Raw genomic sequence first — 23,417 nt, forward strand, 5'->3', positions numbered from 1 at the left:
TAAAACACAAAATGAAGGCTACTTTAATAAGCAACAACAGTAGTAGAGAAAGATATAGTACAGAAAGATATAAGGATTAGGTTAATTTGTCCAGTACAGCCAATATTTCTACATGCGGAATTTCATGATTCAGTGTCTCTATAATAAATTATTCATAAAAAGAAAAGCAAAAAAAAAATCATAGCTAGATCAATAGCTCTGATTAAAATTACAAATGCCCCTATATCTGCCCAAGATACCTTGTGACTCTCATAAGTTTCTTAGGCTACTGCTGCCACCAAAATGCATCTGGTCTAAAATGCCATGATTGCAGTGGCCACATTCCCCAAAATGACAGCAAATATGCTGAAAAAGAAAGGGCTTTCATGGGACAAGTGCCAAAGAGAACAGTGCTACACTGGTTATAGAATTTACTTAAGTGAGGAGGTAGAAAAAAATTACTTAAACTATGAATGTACATAAATTCAGAAACAGCATCAGAACTACGAGGTTGAAGTGAAAGCAGTATATGATGTACAAGACAAACACCCCTCAACTTGCAAAAGCAGATAAAGCCAGAGACACAGTTGCAATCAGACATATCAAGAAGGTTGTCCCTTAACAGCTCTGGACACAATGTAAATGGTGTTATAGGGTTGATAATTCTATTGCATTATTCTCCTACTTGCAATATATTGAAAGGTTATGTGAAAATTCCATATAAATCTATGTAGGATGTGAAAAACAGCCCCCCTGTCCCGGCAAGGTATTTATGCCTAAAAGATATTCTTTGCATTTATGTACTTAAGAAGCAAGCTCATTACCCTTCTGTCCCTCACCACTTGCTAAGTTTTAGGTCAAGACTTTTCTTTTTAGATACGGGGGGGGGGGGGGGGGGGGGCGGTGCTACCACGCACACAAATCCTGAGTGACAGAGTAAAAAGGATTTACTCCTGGGGAAGAGGTCACCAGGATGAAAGGTAGAATCTTAAATACCAGCTAGACCAGATGTTGGTAAAGGCAGGCTACCGCTGTTCCTCCACGATGTAGCGGCCTTTGTCTGCTGCACCTCCTCCAGAGTGTTTTGGTTTAACAGATGTTTATAGATTCAATATTTTAACATCCATCTATCTTAATCTCCTTGCTCCTGGTATACCCATGACACTCTGTTCTGCTGTACACAAAGGGATAAGTGATGAAAATTTCAGTTTCTATGTAGTCAATGTAAAACTTCCAGTGACTCAGCAAGGCTTTTTACCATAATCCCTCTGCTCAGAAAGACAGCTACGTGGAAGGCCCAATGGATTAATGTAGGAAGCTCGTGGAACGGCCTATTGCTCCTTGGCATCACAATGAACCTGTGAGAAGCTTCTAGCTCAGTTTACAGCAGAGTCACCCTCCTACTGCAACTGGCATGTATGAAAATGACATTTCTGTTGGTGGTGGCTGATACTGTACTGCCACTGCTGTATGTGATCCCATGCATTTATATTTGCAGAATATATTATATAGCATGTACTTCCAGGCAAAATTATAAAATAGGATGTAAATCAGGTATTCTTGAAACCCTTTTTAAGCAATGACACAACCTTATTTTACTACTCATTTTGTAACCCAGCTGTAACTAATATAAATATCCTCAGATGTGTAAAAATCGTATTTGCTATGAAGCTTCTCATCCTAAAATCCTGGCAGATGAAAACATTACAATGTGCATAGAGAAGTCTATAAGGCACCTGAAGTCAACATATTCCTTTTTCTTTTCTCTAAGAACCCTTGCTACAGTAGGTAATAAAATACATTTGCTATATGCATAGCTACTATACCAAGTTCTATTCTAAAATCTAACAGTCTGAAGGTTTTAAATAGAATGCTATTTTCTCACAGCTTTAGCTTGACCATGAAAAATATACAAGATAAGTAGTACTTGTTGCACGCATAAACCATGAAAGAACTTTACAAAACATATTTGCAGGCACCGAGTTAGGTATGTATGATTTTAGACACTCCATCAAATGTTATTATAACATAATGATAATCCTACTTACAATATCCAAGGCAAAATTTATTGAGTCAGTCCCACTAATCTTGACCCTGTTTTTTTCTCTTGAATCAAAACCTACCTCTGCCTGATGGGTCACGGAAAAAAAAGCTAAAATTAATAAAGGTGGTATGCAGCTATCTGAAAATATGAAAAGATATATACCAGACTATAAAGCCAACTGTGCTGCATACTTAATGTGGTCATATAGAGAAAAGGCAAATAACTCCAAATCCTCAGTGAAAGTTTTTTTCATGCAAGTGCTGTAAGTGGTTGATTACTTAGTATTCCAGACATGAAGACAAAATATGAAACAGAAGTCTTTGGTGGCTTAATATCCTATCCCTAAATTGAAACAAGGCCCGCCAAAAGCAAGAAATAGTTCTAAAATGTGAAAGTTATTTGCCATTTATTCTTCTGAAATTTTAGTAAAATCTACTGTATCACTGAGTTATATTTTTTTTTTCAGCCAAATGCAGTTATCAGCAGCTGACTGTTTCACAAAATGTCAAGTAAATGAAGGTAATATAGAGGACTTTTTGCCAGTGCTTTAGCTAGTTGTTAGACTTCAGTAGCCTTTAGAGACCATTAAGTACCCTTTGGCTAATTGGCCAATGGTAGATTAATCCTCCTTTTATTCTAGCAGCACTATTTTAACACCCTTTGCACTCTGTCAGTGTAATATCTGAATGACAAAATAATATTGTGCATGAATAATAAGCAGAAAAGTTAAATTAACATTTCATGTTTCACATGCCATACCTATGTGTCAGGGAAAAAAAAAAACTTCTTTTAAAGCCACTGACATTCAACTTTTTTAAACAATCTCATGTTGACATCTTACTGAAGTGAATCTTCCTAATTACTGCTAATTGCCTATCAAGAAAAAAAAATCTTTCCTTGAAGTGCAGTTGTCTAGTATAGATGAACACAGCTCCAATGTGCATAGTAAAGACAGCCATGACACTTGAGGTGTGCTACATTATTATGAGGTCATACTAAATATGGTTTGCAATGAACAAAGCAGCTTTTAAGGATGTTTAAGGCACTGAAAATGTCAATCTCTCATGAAGTGTTTAAATTAGTTCCCAGCAGAGAAATACAGATATCAGCATGCAGATAAGAGGTATATTTCTCATCTCAAGTATGTTACTAAAGAAAAAATATACTTGTCCTATTGATAATGTCACTGTAACACATTTGCAGTTCATCAGCTTTATAAAAGCAATGTTTACACTGGTATCTACAAATGGCCCTTTCACACATACAAATTATAAATTCAGCTATTATTGGGAATACAGCTGTAATCACTAACAAAGACTCTTATCAAAGTCTTCAAATGTCTTCTTAATCATGTGCTAGTACTGATCAGAGTAATCATAATTTATAAAGGCCTATTTACTGTATACCACTTCATAAACAAATGTTTTACTTGTAATTTTAATTTAGCTATTTTATAGCTAATTTATAGCTCAATTTATTCTACAACTTATAAAAGCCTAATATTACAACATTTTATCTGGCTACAGCATCTTATGAAATAAAAAAATAATATCAATAAAATCAGAGCAGATAGGTCCACTTTAAATTTTGTTTTGTTTTGTCTTTTTTCCTTTTGTAAAGAATAATAATACCACACAGATCAAGACCAGAACACATATATCTATTCTAGAGAAACACACAAACACTCATGTATAAATGATTCGGACTAATATATTCTGGCCCAATTCTCCAAGAAATCATCTGCTGTTATAAACATACAAGCCTGAATACAGAACTGCATATTGTGCAACCAATGATTTTTCAAATAAATTATGGAAATAAGAAAAAACTTAGTAATGATATAGGTAACAATTTTTTTAATATGATGAAAATGCTTCTAAAACATGTCATCTGTATAACGATAATGCTAGTTCAAAGATAAGGGTTTTGACCTGCAGCAGTTCTATATTAGTTTGCCTTTTCTATCGCTTTCATTTCATGTCTCTGTATGAGTAAATATTGCTGTATCTCATGCCTAATTTGTGTACATATTAAGAACACTGTCTTGCTTTCGTACTAAAGCAGATGCAGCACTCCATCTGTCCTTGCAAATTTCAAAGTAATATAAGGACTATTAACTATGTATGTAACATTACTTATATAAGTAGTTTCATTATGATCAATTATATGATCACAACTATGTGCTTTAATTTTTGCAGGGACTGAGTTTCCAATGCAGAGATGCAAGCTGCCAGAATATACAGATGTGCAGGACCTTGTCTACAGGCCTTAATATTTCCAGATAAAAATTACAGAACTTAAAAAATTAATATTTCTTAAAAAGAAAAATATTTAAGATCACAGTATATTATACTATATCTTACATACGTAGTTTAATTTATTTGAAGTATTAATATCTATGCAGACACAACATGGTACATTCAAATAAGTTTTACTACAATTAAATTAAAAATGAAAATACAACTGGAGACATATCACAACACTGTCCCACTTGAAAATGTCTGAATGTTATAGCAAGCCAGTTGCGAAGATGGGGCTGAAGTCCAAAACCAATGTTTCTATGTACCCACCATTGCCATTTAAACAAATACAAGTTGACTTGGGTATTCCAACACTAACATGCCTGTGCACATCAAGTATTGCTATATACAAGCAAAGGCTTCCATCTGATGCATAAAATTTGCCCCAAGATTTCCATGTCTTTCTACTTACTAGAGAATTTTCAATATAAGACATGGAATCCATGCAATCTTTTACAGTTAGGACCAGGTTTTACTGCAAGATTTTTTGCAGGGTTACACAGTATTTATCTGATTTTCACCAAACACGAGAGTTGGGGCAAACTCATAAAGCTAGAAATTTGAATTTTTCATCTAGGGTCAGGGATAGTGCTTGCCATATTCCCCCTGCTTAATCTTAACACATCTAAGCACTGCAAATGAACTACTTGCATGAGAGCCAGTCAGGGAATTTCACAATCCCTACAACTCATTACGAATTTAACAGCAGCAATACTAAGTATTCATATGTTTCAGATAACACATACAAATATGCTGCACTAAAACTCATTGGGGGAAAAAATTAATAATGCTTCCATCTGTTTTCCGTATAGCTCACATAAAATAGAGAGAAACCAAAATGAAAATGCTATTTTAAAGACTGTTTTTAAACTTTCTTTTGATTTACCTGCTTATTTCCGAAGCATACAGCTTCATATCTTTAAAAATCACAATTATTTTTAAAAGAATATATAAGCAAGAAAGAAGCAAAACAGCTGAAAGAATGGTGAAATATTAATTTAACCCCTCCTCATTTCCATCTGTTTTAAAGAGTGAACCATTTTCTATTGAAATACTTCCGCATCTCAAATATAAGTGGGCAGGAATTCTGTGCGTGTAGGGAAAGCTGTTCCATCTCCCATACTCTGGCCTCCTGTTTCTGTATTGTTTTCGTTTGCTTAAATCTCAACTTTTCAACTGTTAAAGACCATTTTCTGTCAACTTACAGAAAATGTGTCTGAAACGTACAAAGGTTTGAGGAAGTGATAGAAGTATTTTGAGATAAAAATTACTAATAAATCAGAGGTATTCTTAGAAGTGGTTAGCAATAATCAAGGAACAAAACTTATAAAGATAGCTCTATATTTAATTTTATACCATTATTTAAACACCTAATTTATAACTGCTTCAGATATCAACAAAAGCTGAAAAAAATGTCCTTAGAAGCTTTTTTGATATTTTTTTTTTTTAATGTAGAAAGCTGTGTAAAAGCAAAACATTTAAAGTGTAAACTGTTTTAACAAATTTAATTACTGGAAAAGTCCAATGTTCTCATAGAGCAGGACAAAAATACAAATATGCAACAAAGAGTTGGGGGAAAAAAAAAGGTAAAAAACCTGGAATTTTTCTAGTCACATAAAGGTGATACTGTACAAATATTCATGTATTATTTACATTTCTATATAAGAAATTAAAGGCATATTGCTAGCCACTTCTGAGAGGTATGAGGAAGCTGATGACAGATACTTTGTGGAGGATGCAAAGACAGGGATATTTTTCAAAATCATGAATTGCATTTAAAAATTACCACTACAATGTAATGCATATAAATTAAAGTGGTAATTCATCCCTGGTTTCTTGCAAATGAACCCCCACAGTCTTATCTTTAATTTGTAATTTATGTTATCATTGGAACCCTTGCTAAAATTACAGGCATAAATGAACAGTTTAGGGTAAAGTACTCCTTACACTATATATTAAACAGCTGAAGAGACCATAACAAAAAAAAGCCATGTTTTCAGCCTAATGTATAAAATGAAATATACTTTTCCTTTATCACGGTTATCATCAATATTGTGACTCATTTGGGCAATTAATTATTTTCACATACATGAACAGTTTGAGGACAACATTGTAGTTGTGCCTAATCCCTGCAATACAATGTCCCAGCTTGAACCAGACCTACAGCTGCTGTCTCCTAGTACTTCCCTCATTCTCTTCTGCTTGCTTCACTGAGATAATAGACAAAGTCACACATTTTTCTTTGGTGGACATAATACCCTAAGGACCACAGGACTGCATTTGAATCTATGAACGAACAGAAAACTGTGCACAGGCAGACCAGTTCAGCCACCAAAAAGTAAATCCTTTTCCAGTGCCTGCAAATCTTGTGAGACATGCTAGTCATACAGTCTCCATTGCTGAGACAGAAACTGAAGCTCTTGCCACATTAGGTATCAAAGGTAGCCTGGAGTGATAAAAAATAAACCTGAACATGACACAAGCTATGGGAACAGTCCATGATTACCTCATTAAGTGCCAATGAAACTGTAGGAGAGCAAATCAGATGGTGGAAAGCATTAGTAAGGAAGTATAAACACTCTTCTACCTCCTGTAGCAGTAACTGAGTCCACGAGGTCCAGGCACTTCAGGCAAACAAACATGGCTTCAAAAGCACAAAAACTCTTCCCTTAGGGTTACAAGGAGAGTAATAGTGTCTGACTTCTGTAGGGATGCCAAATAATCCTGTGAGCCAGTACTCACTGTCTGCAACAACTGGGATCTAAGGCAGAGAAAAATGAGGACAATCCCAAGGAGGGAATGCTGTAGATAACCATTTTTAAAAAGAAATCTCAGGTGTAGTTCCCAGATACCATTTTTTTTTTTGTCTCAGAAGTAGTCTTAGTTGTAACACTTTCCTTTTCTACTGTTGTCGAAGATTACTTAGCTCTTGACTCCTATTCCTTTTTGCCTAGAGAGACCAAAAAGAAAAAAAAAGTAAAAAATCAAATGCAGTCTGAAGGCTCATGCATCTTCCTTGGTAAAGTGATGAGAACGGCTGTACTCTTCTGGTTTGTACTCCTGGCTATGGATGTGTCTTTTGAAGTTTCTTCCTGTAGTGAAAGGGAGTAGCCAGGACAACAGAGCACAAGCATTAACTTTGAACAAGCTTAAACAAGGGATTGTGGGAATGAGAAAGTTAGAGTAAGATGCAAGCTCTAACAAAAAATCCAATTCCCTTTGTGTAATAAACTAGACAAAGAAATCTCAGTTAGGGATCGGTAAGAAAATAGGGTCAAACACAGGAAACTGAAGCTTTGCAGAAGACCTAACTGGTCTGAACTGGTGAAGGAGAAGATTTTCCTTCTGAAATCTGGAGGAGTTCAAAACAATTCTAGGACCAAATATGTTTCTTTCTGACATTGTTCCCCCAAGGACAAGATGTGGGAGCTGTTGTTATGGTCCTGCTTTCTGATCACTGATACATCTTACTAGAAACCAATCAGTAGTAAGCTGCATGGAGGAAAAGACGAACTTGGTGTCCAAGGAGAAAAAGTTTGCAAGTACTAGCTGCTAGCTCCATTGTTCAAAGTCTTCAGTATTAAGATATTTTTCCTGTGCTAGTTACCTAAAAAAAGTCCTTCCATTTGAGAATGAGGAAAAAAAAATTAATTGCTACAAGAGAAAGACTGGTAATGATGTCAAGAATACATTAAATTTAGCACATGTGCAAAAGAGTATAAGTAGACTACTCCTGAAAATTTTGGTTTAACCACAGAGAATATTCTCCTGGCAGCCTTCTGCAGTTCTTCAGTGCCCTCAGAGAGAAAATTTGCCTTATATCTGAATCACTTTTCTCGAAAACTTAAATCCATTCTCCTTAAAGGAGATGGAAGCACAAACTGACCACTAGCCCTTTTAAAAAATCTTTTATGCATTGGAAAGTGGTTATTACAGTCCTTCAGTCTTTACCATTGATCTGTTATTTTATAGATTTCATTAATTACACTCCTTCAATCTTTTCTCATAGTTGACATGTTCAAAAATTCCTAGAATTCTTGTTCCTTTCTTCCTATATGTGTATTTTATGTGTGGTGCCCAAAACAAGACACAATATTTCACAGACTGCCTTGACACTGCTAAATAGCAAAATAAATGTCCTCTCTGAAATTCTCTGTAAGAAATAATGCCTGACAAGCTGGCAATGGTTCTACTATGAGAAGCAGGAGATTTGACAAGCAGGTGGCCTTCATGCTATGAAATACCATCTTCATGTTACTGAGAAACACACCAGTATTTGTCCAACCTGTGGACCTTTGCAAAATAAACACACATATCCATAAGCAAAAAAAACCCCAAACCATCCCCCAAACCAATGAACTGCGATTTTGGCTTTTTCCACAACTCATGAGTTTGCATCTCACATATATCGATCTTGTAAAGGGAGGGATAACATGTAAAAATACATGCATCACATATGCAAATATATTTTCATGACCAACAACAACTTTCCCCCTGTTGGCTTACCATACTTTTTATGTAGAAAGATGGGAAAACATTTTAAAAACTAGAGACTAAGTATATTTCAGTGGTCATTCACAAGTAATATTTCATTTAAATCTTGATCTGGCCTTATGGAATTCAAACTACAGAAATTATCTTTCAGAAATAAAAGAAAATCCTGGTTATACTTGGGAAAAAATCCCAAGATAGCCAAACTCAAACCTTTAACTTCAATATAACCTGTTTCTTCTTACCTTATCTAGTAACTGATTTTTAAATCAAATTATCTAGAGACTTTTCTAAAGATGTTAATGTTTAAAATTGAAAAATGTTGGCAAGTATCACAATAATTATTTTTTTGTTTCATGGCTAACTTTCAAGTTGTCACTGTTAGAACTGTTTCATAAACAGAAAATGAAAATTAAGAATTGCAGCTTTTTGTGTCTTTTTTAGACTTTAAAACAACCTTTTTTTTTAATAAGAAGGTGCAACATCCATTTGCAGATAACAGCGAGTCTATTGTTGAAACACTAGTTTTTAAAAATGCCTGGAAAAGTCACACTTGACCCTTTACAAATAGATAAATGGTAAATGGAAGTTTGCTTTTTTTATCACTTTCCTTAGTTTGCATTTTTTACACGACATGCTTTTGATACTAACAAAAATGTGCAGCATTTTTCAATGATAATTTATAAAGAAACAAAACATAAATATCAGTATTTTGGCAGTTTTATGTCTAGAAACAGTCACACACCCTTTTTGACCACTATTGCTTACTGAGATCGTAATGACAAACATGTTAATGCCACACATCTCTAAAGGCAAAATGAAGCAAGAAAAGTTAAATTCTTTAGAAAATATAGGCAGAGTTTCCTGGTTGGAGCTGTACAGGAACCATCATTTTCTTACAAACAGAACAGAAATTATAGACTTGCAATATTTAGATCACTTTCACTGACTTAAAATATTGTTCTCCCAAGTGACCTAAAAAACTGAGTAAAATAGCAGTATGACTATATTGTACAGGGTGTTCATAGTAATAATCATACTTTCTTCAACACCTAATACAAAACACATACACTGTTTTAACAAATACCACTTGGCTGACCTAGAAGATAGGATGAAGGAATAAGAGAGTCACGTCCAATTCCTCATGGATTCTCAGCTTGGATCCTGGTTTTTGCACAGTTTACCTTATGAACATGATCCGAGTGACATTTCACAAATTCCTGGATAAATGTTGCTACACTCTGCCAGCAGAGAGACAGGCTGTGTCATGCACAGATCAATAATAGCACTGTGTTTCATCAGCCTCAAAATCAAAAGTGCTTCATCTGGCAAAAGCCATGGCCCTTGAGGATCTGACATATATAAACTGAATACCCTACACAGGATGCCTACTACAAAAGCTGCCAGTGTAAACACAAGTCTAGAGATACACAGTGAATATATGTAAATAAGAAAATATGTATTTGTATATATAAAGAAGTTTTTAACTCCTTTTCATGAAAAGTAAGAACAAATATCACAAAGCAGCAGATGAATAATGGAACTGAGACTAAAATTTTACAATTCTTGAGAGAAGAATAAAAACACAGTCAGGACAATCCAATATTCATAAACTTTTGAGGAATTTACTATAAAATGCAAATACCTTTTGAACTGTACACAATAATATGTATGACAGTGGGCTGCAATAAAATGCACTCTAAGCTAAACGTAATGCCTTCTTATCAAAATTATGTTCATTAAAAACATAGAATATCAGAAAACTTTTCTTCAGGGAAACTACTCAAATTAGGGGCCTTAAGACTGTAAATCACCATTACTACCTGTAGTTTCAGGCCTCAGTATAGGCTTTCCTAAGGAAACAAGAGAAATTTATGTCTCCTACTGCTTAGCTTTCCTCATGATTATCTTAATTTTATGTTTTAGTGACAGAGCTTGTAAAATTTGTATCTTCAAGGAAGTGCAGCACCTGTAGATTTTTAATTGAAATTACTATCTATCAGAATGTCTTTCCTTCATTTATTTCTCATAGTAAATTTAGTTTTCTTTTTTTCTGCCAAAGTTTCTATTGAAAAAGTACTTTGAAGAGTTAAGTACTTTTATTCTTTGGTAGCTAAGCCTTTAACAAAATATCTCAAGTTGAGTCTTTTATCAAGATTTTGACTCAAAAAAGGTTAATCTGTCTCTATGTTCCCAATGAAAATGAAAAGCTTTCTCCTTTAAATATTTCACTACTGCCTCACTAAAAAACTGTTTCCTTATAGGTAGACAAAGAATATGAAAGAAATATTAAAAAATAGTTATTTACCTTTTTCTTTTCTGAATTTCCTTACCAAGCTATATACTACCTAAATCAAAGAGCTTTAGTCTTCTTTCAGCTCTGCAATCAGCAGCTCTAAAGGGCTGTACTAGACCAATGTAATCCTAAATTCTGTGTACATTACACCACAAAAGCTATTTTTCCTTCTCTTTGCATTTCTTCTGCTAAAGACTAACTCTCTTTTAATGTTCCTCTTGCACGCTGTGGAACATTCATTTCTTTTAGGTTACTCCCTTTGTTTCATCACCCATTTTCCCTGTGCCATTACTCTATATTTGTATGTCTTGAGCGGTGATGGCTTCTTCCCCCGTCTCAGAATTTCTCCTCTTTATAACCTGATGTTTGAACAACATTATAACACTCCTCCTTGGCTTCAGTTAGACCCTTATAAAGCATTGGTTTGACTTTTCTTAAATTTATCATTCATGTTTACATCTCTTCACCACAGCACTATTAAATGCATTCTGGGTTTCATCACAAAAATACTGTTGCCCAGCTGTGCTCTATGAAATAGATGCATTTCCTCCATCAGTTCTTCAGATAAATGAACAGTGTTACTCAAGTTGAGAACATACCTTCCTGTTTGTACTTTTCATTAATTCAGCTCATGTCATTAAACATATCCTCTCTCTTCCTGTCTCTATTTTTTTATGCTTCCTACAGAACACAAGTTTTTTTATTCCCTTCAGAAAGACTCTGCCCAGTGCAAACAACAAGCAGCTGATTTCTCTCTAATTCTTCCTTTTTAGATTAATTGTCCAATATCACTGCAGTTCTCTGACTCCAATTGGCAACGGTCAATTACAGTCACATAAAAATTACAGACCTCATATCTGGTATGATTCTATTTTGTTTCAGTTCTGTGTCCTTGAATCTTTTTTCAATCTTCTTTTGCTAGACTGAAGACTCTACAAGAAAATTTCTTATTCTTAGGTATTTAAACTTAAGTTACCTTTTAATCTCCTCTCTGAAAGCCTCAAATTGTTCTCTGGAATGGTGTATTTTCAAATCCTTCTCATGAGTCTTCTTCAAATGCTTTTTACTTCCATCAATGTGTTTCTTGGATTCAGGGTATTAGAGCTACATAGAGCATTCTAGGAGCAGTCAAACCACACCAAGTGAAAGAAAACATATTCTCTCTGCTCCTGTTGTATAGCCTCCAGTTCATACATTCAAGGACAACACTAGTGTTCTTCACAACGGCAACAGGAGTCCATGCTCAGCTCATTACCTACTAGGACTCTCATTTTTCTTCAGAGTCCCTGGTTCCCAGGAGACAGCCATTCAGCCTCGCTCAACAGGAACTTGAGCAATGTATTGGTTTTCATTATGATGTAATGATTTCCTCATTAAAAACACTGTGAGGTCATAATGATCTATACTTTTCAATCAGCCTCTGGTGGATGATTGAAAGCTTAGAATAGCTGTCAATGACTGAAGATATCCTCTTGCATTGGCTTGGATTTTTTATATTGCCACTAATTTTTAAAAAATGATTGAAAGATTTTACCTCTAAAACAAACAGCAAAAAGACTGTCATATATTTCATAGTATATCCAAATAGAATAGATGTGTAAGGTGTAAACCATTATCTTGGGGAAAAAAATAATGTTATCATTCATGTGAGGGATCAACTGAAAAATTAATTTCATGGTACGTGAGATTCTGAGCTAGTGAAAATGATTAAGTGGTACTTATATGCACCAATTTAACCTTAAGGCATGAATTGAGACACTGAGTCTACACTGTGTTCCATGTGACAGTGCTTAGCTCCAATCCAAATACTAAGTAAAACCAATCATGATGAAGATCATTTTTTGAATTTAATCTCCTACGTGCATTTTAATATAAGCAACCACTGTTGCACAGGGGCACACAACAAAAACGAGTGGATGAGCTTAGAAGACTTCTAGATACTTCCAGGTCACAGAGCCATTTTTGCAATCCCATGACCCCACTCCTTCAACTTCTTAGGAAATCCAACTCATCAAATAAGGAACAAAACTGTCTCTTACCAATTCACCTATTACATGCATCTACCTTGCTAACCATAATGAGCACTCTACTCCACCAACCTTATGTTCCCTAACTTCACAATTAGGGAAATTTATTTAACAGATTAGGACAGGAGCAAAGGAAAGGGAAGTAAGGTAAAAGGATGCATTAGGATAGTAAGGTAAAAGGATGCATTAGGATAGTGCAGGAGAATCAACTCCCTAAACGTTCACAATATGAAGGAATGCAAAAGTATTTCCCCAATTTCTCAGGACTCTTGAAAACCTTTCATAAGAACTTAATCAGGAAAACCTTTACCTAGGTCAGGAAAGAGAGAAAAGAGAGACAGTTAGGTAAAAATCCATCGTGAAACAGACAATTGCAAATCCGGGGAGAGAATTCGAACTTCCAAGGTAGGATATATGGCTGATAGAAACCCAAGGCATCTATTTCTTGCATTTTAGTAGCACCTACATAGAATGGTACACAGAGGTGTTATTGCATAGTCTATCATAATACTAAATCATACAATATTAAAAAAATTATGCAGCTACATTCTCTATTGTAATTCCTTCCCTGCAAGTTCAAAACACAAAAGAACCCCTCACCACAGAGAGTTCTATATTTAAGACTAAAGCCAATAAAACTTATTTTTACCACCATACCCAGGAGGTCTTGAAATTTCATTGAATTCCACGGAAATAAGCATATGCATAAAGTGGTTAGTAAATTACTTTCATAGTTAATACTGGTAATACTAATAATGAATAATTCATGGACCACTCCACTGAACAAGCCTAAGACTACTGACCCAGTTGCAACCCAACTGGTCTTCTATGACAATCTATGAGAAAATCAGACTGCCAGAACTGAAATGTAATCTCTTGTCTACATATGAATAATTATTCCCAAATCAATGGATTTTGGGGGGTGAAATTTGATGGTGAATAAATATTATCTGACAAAACCATATATTATCCACAAAACTTTACATAATAGAGAAGGTTCAAGAACCCAATCTAGCTCTATGCTTAATTTTAATTATATGACCAGATCACACAGAATTCAGTGAAGACACTCCTGTGAGCACAAAAGGAAATCTTATTACGACAGTATTTGTTGAGCTTTTCCAGGTCTCAAATAGTATCTTATACAGGAAATTTTTTTGGAAAAAACTGCAAACTGAGTTCTATTTTTTGTCTAATAATAAGATTCAATGCACAAGGCAAGTTTGATCAAATCACAGGGAAGGTGAAGAAAAATGACCTACATATCACATGAAATCCATAAAGTAAAACTTACAGAACAGTATCTTCCAGTGTTTACTGTAATATACATACAAGTATATTCTATTACTGTATTATACTATCAGATATAAATATATTAGATATGCTTATAGATATGTGTACTATCTCTATTTGGAACACTACAAGAACATGCTAATCCTTGTGATACAGGTTCTGTCTTTTAATACAGAAGTATGCTTTTTAGGATTTCTACATGATACAGCAATATAACTCGTATTGATTTTAAGTATATTCTATGAACTTCATGTAGTCTCCACAGTTTTTTCTTTACAATATATTTTTCTAGAATTTACCTATCTCAAAGTTATTTCATTTTGACAGCAATATAATACAACTCTCATAGTTCTAGTTCATGCCAACTGTTCTCTTTAATTTATGGATGAGACTCATTTCCTACATGCAATGTACTTCAACTGTTGTTCATCAATAATTCAACAGGTCTATTGTAATTTTTCCTTAGAGATCAATATAAATGTAAAAGGTATTTTGCTTTATTTTTGTTTTGTAATGACAGCACAGTTTCACGATAAATATATTTTACAGGGTAGTTCTGTTAACGGAACTGACTTCAGGATGCTGTAAGTTTTCAATGCAGCAAACTATAAAAATAAATAAAATAATAAAATTTTTTTTTGCAGTAGATGCATTTTAAAAGGGCAGTTACTTTCATGTTTACCATTTGGCAATTCCTCATTTTATTTCCAAGTCAACTTCTCTGACAGCATAGAAAATAGAAATTTGAGAACTGTTTTATATCAGCAGCAATGCTGAATCAGTAGTTTACCAGAGGAAAAGTTACATAGAGATTTCCCCACTTAGTAACCAAAAAGTTTGAACACACATATTTAACTAGCTGATCATGTTTCATTCCAGGCAGAATTCTGGACTAGGACTAGGGAAGAGCTGAATTCTAGTCTCACAGAGTCACAGAGCATTGTCTGTCTCTGTTTCCAGCCTTTATAACTGTGACGTCATAGCCTGATTTTCAATTTATTAGGCTCAGCAAAGTTCTAATAAAACTACAATATAGCAGAATCTATTCTTCTCAATATTGTTAATGCAAAGCCTTCAAAAACTACAGGTAGGGCCCAGAAATTGAACTAAAATTCCATAAAATTTAAGTTTAAATACATTACAGACAATTTTTCCTACCTACAGATAATGTTGCTGTTCAGGTGTGGAACACTGTGGTGAGTCCAGGAAGAGTGGCTTTCTCTCAAGAATACATAGATTTGGGGGTGTGTTTTGAGTTATATACTGTGCCCACAAAGAGGTTTCTTCAAAGCATGCATACACAATGATAACAGCAGTGTGACCTCAGAAGAAAAAACCATAGAATTTACATCCAATGAAATTTTGAGAAGACTTCAGTCTCATACTGGCACATAGTTTAGTTCAATTATTAGATAAACCTCTGCTGTCTTAGATTGTGTTTGCAAACTCTGCAAAGGTCAGGCAGTGTATCCCGCTTTATCATACTTTTATCCCTTCTGGTTTATCTTTTCACTTCTGCTGCATCTTAAGAAAAGGTAGAATAGAAAATTTGATGGTTTGTTTTTAAATATTTTTGAGAAACTGTCTTTACTACTTTTTGAATATTGTGACCAAAGATTATAGTTTCTGCAAATTAACCAACACTACTCTTATTCAAAGCAGTCAGGAAAGGATAATCTGCATGTTTCTAAAGAAGGAGAGGGGGGAGAAATTACATTTCTCTTGATGTTTTTGGGAACAGACTTTTCCTAAACGGCTTCACAGAATTCTTTGATTGTTTCATTACACTCTGTGCCAAAGGTGGACAGTTGCAGAAACGATTTTGCACTGAGTTTGGCAACAGTGTTAAGTAGGGTATATTTAGCTTTTTCATTTTTAAGATGGATACAAGTAAGATGTTCCAGACTTCAGTGTGCCCTGCAAGAATGGAAAGGGACATTGCTGAACACAGCAGAAACAAATTGAATGCTCATTAGATTATTTTTTTATACGAGGTCATTCAGCAGCTCTGTTTTTACTTTTTTTTTTACTACTTCTACATATGAAAGTCAGAATTCTTGCATATACTACTGATGTATTAGTATTCTCTAGCACAGTTTATCTGTAAAAAGTACTATTTATGCTTAACTTAAAGTCTTCCAAATTTTAATTCTTCTAAAACTTTTGTAAAAACTTATCATTCAGATATTCTGTATGTATGATTAATATTATCTGATGTACATGACAAATATCTTTTCGTGCTACCAGAGGGAAAAAATACAAAACCACTTAATTTAGAAAAGATGGCACTTTGCAGAAGCTTTCTTATGAACTTACAAAAAAAAAAAAGCACAAATGCTCTGAAGTATTTCCATGAAAGAGGAGCTAAAAAGATAAAACCAAGACACATGTAAAAATGTTTTGGGAGAAAAGAATTGGATGTGTCTAACAGAATTTCTAACTGGACAATGTTTATGTAGAAAGCCCCCCCAAAATGTCATAACAATTACACATTTGCTGTAATGAACAAAAGTAAGGACATTCCAAAAGCAGTTTTAGCTTACTACAGGGTAATTACAAGCAGCATTCAGTTTATAATTTCAAGCTTATTCCTAAAATTTACTTTAAGGAAACCACAGACATGCAAAAATAGTTATGTAAATAACAATACATCTTTAAAGAGTGAAAAATCCCTTCATGAAAACCAGAATCAAAGTGAGATCTTTGTGTAAATAATAGTTACGTTAATAATTTACAATGCATTTAAATTCATCATCAGTTTCTTCTTTGTTTCAGTGTAATTGAATAATGCTAGACTGGCTGGTTTACTTGTACTTGGGTACCATAAGAAGAGTGAAGATGTGGTGCTGGATTTGCAGATGCAGTTCTGAATTCTGAGTTGTTCTCTGATAGATTGAGCAGTAACAAATAGTCAAGAGAATATGTAGAGAAAGTCACAAACAAACTTTAAAGAATAAAAAGCTTTCTCTGGCCCTTTACTCTTCTGCTTTTCATGCTCATACCTTTCTATGCTTGAGATAATCCACTAGACAAACTTTTAGCAAGCAAATTGTATTTTAAAAGCACAGTATGAGCTCAGGGGAAAGCAGTTCCCTTAAAATTCAAAGAAAATTGAAAATTGAATGGCTAAAATAAAGTTTGGAGAGATTTTTACAATGCGATCAGAAAAAAAATCCTAGGCCAAGTTACAGCTAAAAAGTAAAGCTGCTTTTCTTCTTAATTCAGCAAAAACATAGTTACATATCTGCAGGAATGCATCTGAAAAACTTTACTTAAACCTTCACATTATCCTCTCCAAAGGATCTGTCTGCGTTTTGACTCATTGACTTGTTCCTATTCTTTGAGATTCACGTTTCCTGCTGAAGTAGACTTATGCAGCAGGCACTTTGCAAATGCCTATGGTGTTCCATTAAGAAATGCAGCTTTTCCTGTGACATCACCTGAGAAACACTGGAGAACAGATGCAAAAGATCCTACTGTACTTTTGAGCAGTGGACCTGTGAGTGGCCTTGACATGAATAAAATAAGCACTAATGACTTAACCTGCTTGTGAGATTTTAATTTCTTATTCAATATACTTTGTCTGAACTTTTGCAACAAGGATGACACCTACTGCATAAAACTAATTATAGTTACTGTGCTGTACGCAATAGATACACTCTTCTTATAAGCAGTCACTTGGTGATAGAAATGAGTAGAGGTAGGAATAAATTTTAGAAAAAAGCTTTCCCTGAATTTTTGCAACACTTTCTTTCAGATGTTTTTCTAAGAAACTAAGGAAATGCTAAATCCCTTCACTTCTACATTAAGTATCAGCTCCAGCTGTGATTTCTATGCACTGATAGCAAAATGTAACTACTGTATTTCTGTACAGACGGTCTTGACTCAGTGTTGATGTGAATCCTTGGAGAATGCAAGCTTTGATTCTCACATGTGCAGTCACTTTACAGCCATTTTTTCAGAAATATGCAAAGAATTGTTTTTGCAGAAACAAAACAAAGCAAGAAATCTACATTATTGCAATGAGTTATAAGGCCAAACAAAAAGAAGAACTTGAATCCAGCATTCTGAACTACAAGCAGACAAACAAATATATACATACATACATGTCTGTGTGGATCTTCAAGAAAAATACACAAAACCACACATGTACATACATTCTCAAAATCAACAGATGCCAGACAGTTAGGTTGTATGAACTGTAAAATCTGTCTCAAAGTGAACATCTGGAACATTTAAATCTTAAATCCAGAGTCGATCTTCTAGCACTAGATTCCTTGGGGATTATAATGAAGGACTGACTGCACAAACATCTGTCCTTGTCTGCTAATGGATTTATTTTCTTAGCTAAATTCAGGCAACATGGCATCTCATCCAAGCCATGATGTTAACGTTTACAGTTGCTAGAATGCTATATATACCTTAGCCCAGCATCACATTCACTGTTCATATAAGATTACTCAGAAGTTTATGATTACATATGGAAGCTTATTTTTGGGTATTAGTCATTTTGATACTCTTGAAGTGTTTAAGAGTCTCCCCAAATCCAGAGATTGTCTCAATCTCTTAGCTTTTCATGGTTTGTTAGCTTGGTTTTTACCTTATACCTGCCCAAGAAAATTCTAAAATCTAAAGTAACAGAAGCATTGAGAAGAAACAATGACAAAAATGTTCTTGCTGGTGGAAAAAATATTTTTTAAAAATGTTATTTCCCTTGCAATATCTTAAAATTTCACTTGTAGATAGTATTTCTTATTAAAAAAAAAAAAAACCACAAAAAGCCCACACAAATGTGTGCTTTACAACCATTTGATCTGTCTGAATCATGGTTCTCTCTCTAAAACATGCGTGTACCCTGCAGTGACTGTGTAGGTTCTTTACCTCCTTAATTTTCACTTGGCAAGTAGCCCAAGACTCTGCTTTAAATTTCCCACTTGGTAGTACTAGTATGGCACCTGAAGAGTAATTACTTGTAAGAAAGGGAATTTGAATTGGTTGCTGAGAAGGAAAAAAATGTGCATGCCTAATAAAGATTTTTCCTTGAGTACCTGCAACACCATTTATTTATTTTTGCTTGGAATGCATCACCCTTCAAGTAGACCAGTGACCAATTTTTATTTTTTTTTTAAACTTTCCAGAAAAACTGAATGAAAGAAAACTGTTTGGTTTTAAGGCGATGCTATTGCACTTTTAGTCAGTCTTTTACATTACAGCAGCACTTATCTTGACACAAATTTTGCCCCCCCCCCCTTTTTTTTTTTAAGTGTTTCCTGATAATCGCCTTTTTTATTTTATTTCTCACATTGCTCTCCTATGGACACCTAAGGTGTAGTCTTCTAGGAAGGCAAATCATGAACATGTCTGAGCAAGCAGAATATTTTACCTAAATTATACGCATAACTCTCTGAAGTTTATACTGTCCATGAAACTTTACATTATGATACTGTTTGTGAGCTAGGCAGATCTCCATTGGTTCCAATGACCTTGGAAACACTTTTTGAACAATTCATTACATATATATAGTTATGCAAAATGAGTAACAGAAATAAGGTTTTCCCTCCTCTAGAAATTAGCAGTTCCCCAGCCCTAAGAAAGTGAAAAGTGCTGCTCCTGATACTGCTTCTGCCTTCTGTGCAAAGACAGAAATGCAGAGAAGTTTGAAGGGGAGGGGATTTGATTTCTTTTTTAATGTCTGCCTCCTTCCAGCAAGTCCATCTGTTGTAGCACTATAATTCTGGAAGCAGGATGTGTGTGTGACCAACAAGAGACAATTACTGCAAAAGTGTTTGTTGATTCAGCTCTATAAAGGGCAGGCCAATCACTACAGTATGAATAGAAAAGAATTCCAGCTGAGGCGCTGCATATAGATTAACACAAAATACATATATATAAATGAGAATGGGGAAAACCAGAAAGGGGTAATAGCATGGGAAAGGATTAAGTAGGAATGAAGACTGAAGTAGAGAAGAAAGCTGGCATCTTTGGGGCTGTTAACCAAATAGTTTACTAGTCTCTATTTTCATAAATCTTGTTCTCTAGCTTTCCACCTTGACAGAGAGAGATGGGATGAAATAGCTATGGAACTGATCTGAGCCCCCTTTGGAAGAAAACTCTAGTTGCCTTGAGCACTCCACTCTTGGGGCATATAGAGACAGTTGGTTTATCCCAGAGTGCCTGTTCTTCGGAGAGGAACAGGTGCTAGTTCACGTGGACTGACTAGTTTCTCAGGAAACTTCTCAGACCACAGGCTAAAAGTGAAATTTCCTCACCCATTTGAATGCAGGTAAAATGTCAGCATGAAGACCAATTCTTTTTCAGAAGGATAAAAGAATTGGGTTGATATAATAGTAAATCAGGCCTCTACCATTTGTACATAATAACTGATTCAGAATCTCATATAAAGCATGCTAATATATAACATTGCATAATTTTGATCATAACAAGAGACAAAAAAATCAATGTTATCAAAATCTCACAGAATGACAATAGAATTAAGCTGAACATTGTAAAACAGCATAATGAAAAGTACTTTACCTCTATGGTCAGTTTAGTAGCTTGAAGTCTCTGATCAGCCAAATGTAGCTGAGTTGTTAGTTTTTCATTGGTTTCTTTAAATCCCTTCACAGAAGACATTGCTGTCTTTTTTTCACTCTGTAAAACAGCTATCCGCTGCTGCAATGATTTAATTCTTTCCTGCAGTAGAGTAACAGAGTAGCCCGGTTTCTGGACAGTATTTCTCCTTTTTGTTCTGTTCACTAAATATAAAATGGCATGTTACTAAACTGACAGATCATCATAAATAAGATAATTTATGATTTTTCTCTGGCCCTTCAAAACACTGTTCTAGCTTCTAAAATATTTCTCAGTAAGCAAACTGGTAAATTAATTCAGTTAACCTGTAAGTGCTCTATGTTGTTCTTTTTCTGAAGTGCCAAGATGCAAACTCAACAAAGACTTGGAAGTTAAATGTGGTTCAAGTTTCTGATCAGTATTACTGTAAATAAAGGCTTCACTGTCTTGTTAACAGAATTTTTTTAAGGTCTAAACCAAAATACAGTTAATTTTGTTTCATTGGCTGTGTTGGCTACAAGGGGCAAACAAGAACAAAAGGTAGTGAAAAGCCACATTTTAGTCAGTAGATTCAATGTGTGGCACTTAGTAAAAACAGAGTACACTGTAACAGTGCGAAAAGATGATGTTTGACAGTCACTTTTTATACAACAATTTTACTTTAAAATAATGAGCCGTGTCTTTGAAAATAAACTCACGCAAATTTAAACAACCAAATCCTGCAACAGCATGTAAGTAAGTTTGTGTAATATAGAAGAGGTTTTGGAATATGAGGTAGGGATGCTTTGTCAATCTTACATATTGGCAACTTGAGTTGCCAAAAATATATAATATTCTTACCTTTGCTTAGAATTGATGGATAAGATGTTATGAGACAGGAGATCCTCCTCCTCTTGGAATGTAACTTTTCTAGGTCTTTATTCTGTGAATGGCTCTATATAAAAAACAGAAGTACAAAGCTAGCCACTCTTCACTATGGCACACCAATCACAATATTCCAAAGCTTTCCAGTTTGAATTGAAACAAGAATTACTTCAAATAATACACAAAATTTTAAAGAATTTTAATTAGAAAATCAGTCTTACAACATCAGCCAGCGAAGAGTACAAATTTATGTCTTTCCCATCAAATGCAGAATAAATAACAAACTGTTACAGGTAAATTATACCCCTTTCCAAAGTATCCCAGAGAAAAATGAAGTGTCTGTTAATGCCTACATTATTTTCTTAGATATGAATTTACTCATAGGGGAAAAAAGATGGTGTGTATTACTTGAAAGCCCACAATAACCTATTTTTCAAGATATTTAACAGAAAATAAAAAGGAATAGCGGTCTTATTAGTTCAAAAGGAGGAAGATCAGATTAGATGCTGAGCTGTAACTGGAAGATGCATGAATATATATGAACATGCAAATACAATCCTTGTGTCTGCACAGGGTTTAACAAAAGTCAGCTGCATGCCTTTTAAATATCTGGTTTGAAAAATCAGCTATTTCGAGCATCTATCAAATGTTCAATGACAGAAGCAGACGCTGAAGTACAATGCTGCTTGCCATATGTAAAATGAAAATGGCCAGAGCATGGCTTACTCCAAAATCAAAGTACTATTTCCCTGGCTCTTAAATTCTCAGTGTATTTTGAAACACTTTTGTTCTGGAATTCTGCAACATTTATCCAATTTTTAAAGTCTTCAGTTTGTAACTTCTATGTGATTTCATGCAATGTATATCTGGAAATATTCATAACTACAATAGCTGTTCAGCGGATTCAAAAGAGTAAACAGCAACGGATTATCTATTAACTGCATTAAACAAATTGCTGACATTGTAGGATAGCTTAGCCATGAATTCTAGATTTGTACAATTGCCATACAATTTGAAGGATGGGGAAATAGGATATGCTAGAAAAAAAGAAATGTAAGTGCCAACTTTTCAGACTAAAACAAAAGCAAAGGAAAACAAAGGAGGTCAAGCTCTTGTAGGTCTGTCTCCTTTGAGTAGTCTCTTAATTATTTTATTCCATGTCTCAAAGACAACAATGGAAATGAGTACTAAGTCCCTATCAGTATGACCAGTGGATCCTGCAAACACCGAAGACATGCAATTGGATGACTGAAGCTAGTCTAAAATGGTGATTATATGCTACAGAGAACTGAGCTCTCAGCAGACAATGAGCAAACGATCTATGCCTGCAGCAAAAAGATGGAGATTTCTACACTAAGCCACAGCTCTGATAAATGTATGAATTGTAAGAGAGTGCCAATAACTCTCCTGATACTGCACAGGGTATTACGTATTTATATCACGTGGGGCAAAACTGAGAAAGTCCTTGTGTCATAAATTATCTCATCTCCAATCCCAGGCACAGCTCAGGACTTAGGAGATTTCTCTAGCCTCTCTTTGTATGAGAATACCAT

At 34.7% G+C, this 23,417-nt stretch overlaps 1 protein-coding gene across 9 annotated transcripts in view; it reads right to left on the reverse strand.

The window, feature by feature from the left end:
* Positions 1 to 23,417, reverse strand: part of CNTLN (centlein) — a 198,954-nt gene that overhangs the window by 37,191 nt on the left and 138,346 nt on the right. For all 9 annotated transcript variants that reach the window (XM_030004482.2, XM_030004483.1, XM_030004480.1 and 6 more), the window contains 2 exons: positions 21,841 to 21,934; positions 20,965 to 21,185 (listed from right to left, as the gene is read on the reverse strand). In XM_030004482.2, coding sequence (XP_029860342.1) covers positions 20,965 to 21,185; positions 21,841 to 21,934 — 315 coding nt within the window. The remainder of the gene's footprint in view (positions 1 to 20,964; positions 21,186 to 21,840; positions 21,935 to 23,417) is intronic.

This window comes from Aquila chrysaetos, chromosome Z (assembly GCF_900496995.4).
Source record: "Aquila chrysaetos chrysaetos chromosome Z, bAquChr1.4, whole genome shotgun sequence".
NCBI lineage: Eukaryota > Metazoa > Chordata > Aves > Accipitriformes > Accipitridae > Aquila > Aquila chrysaetos.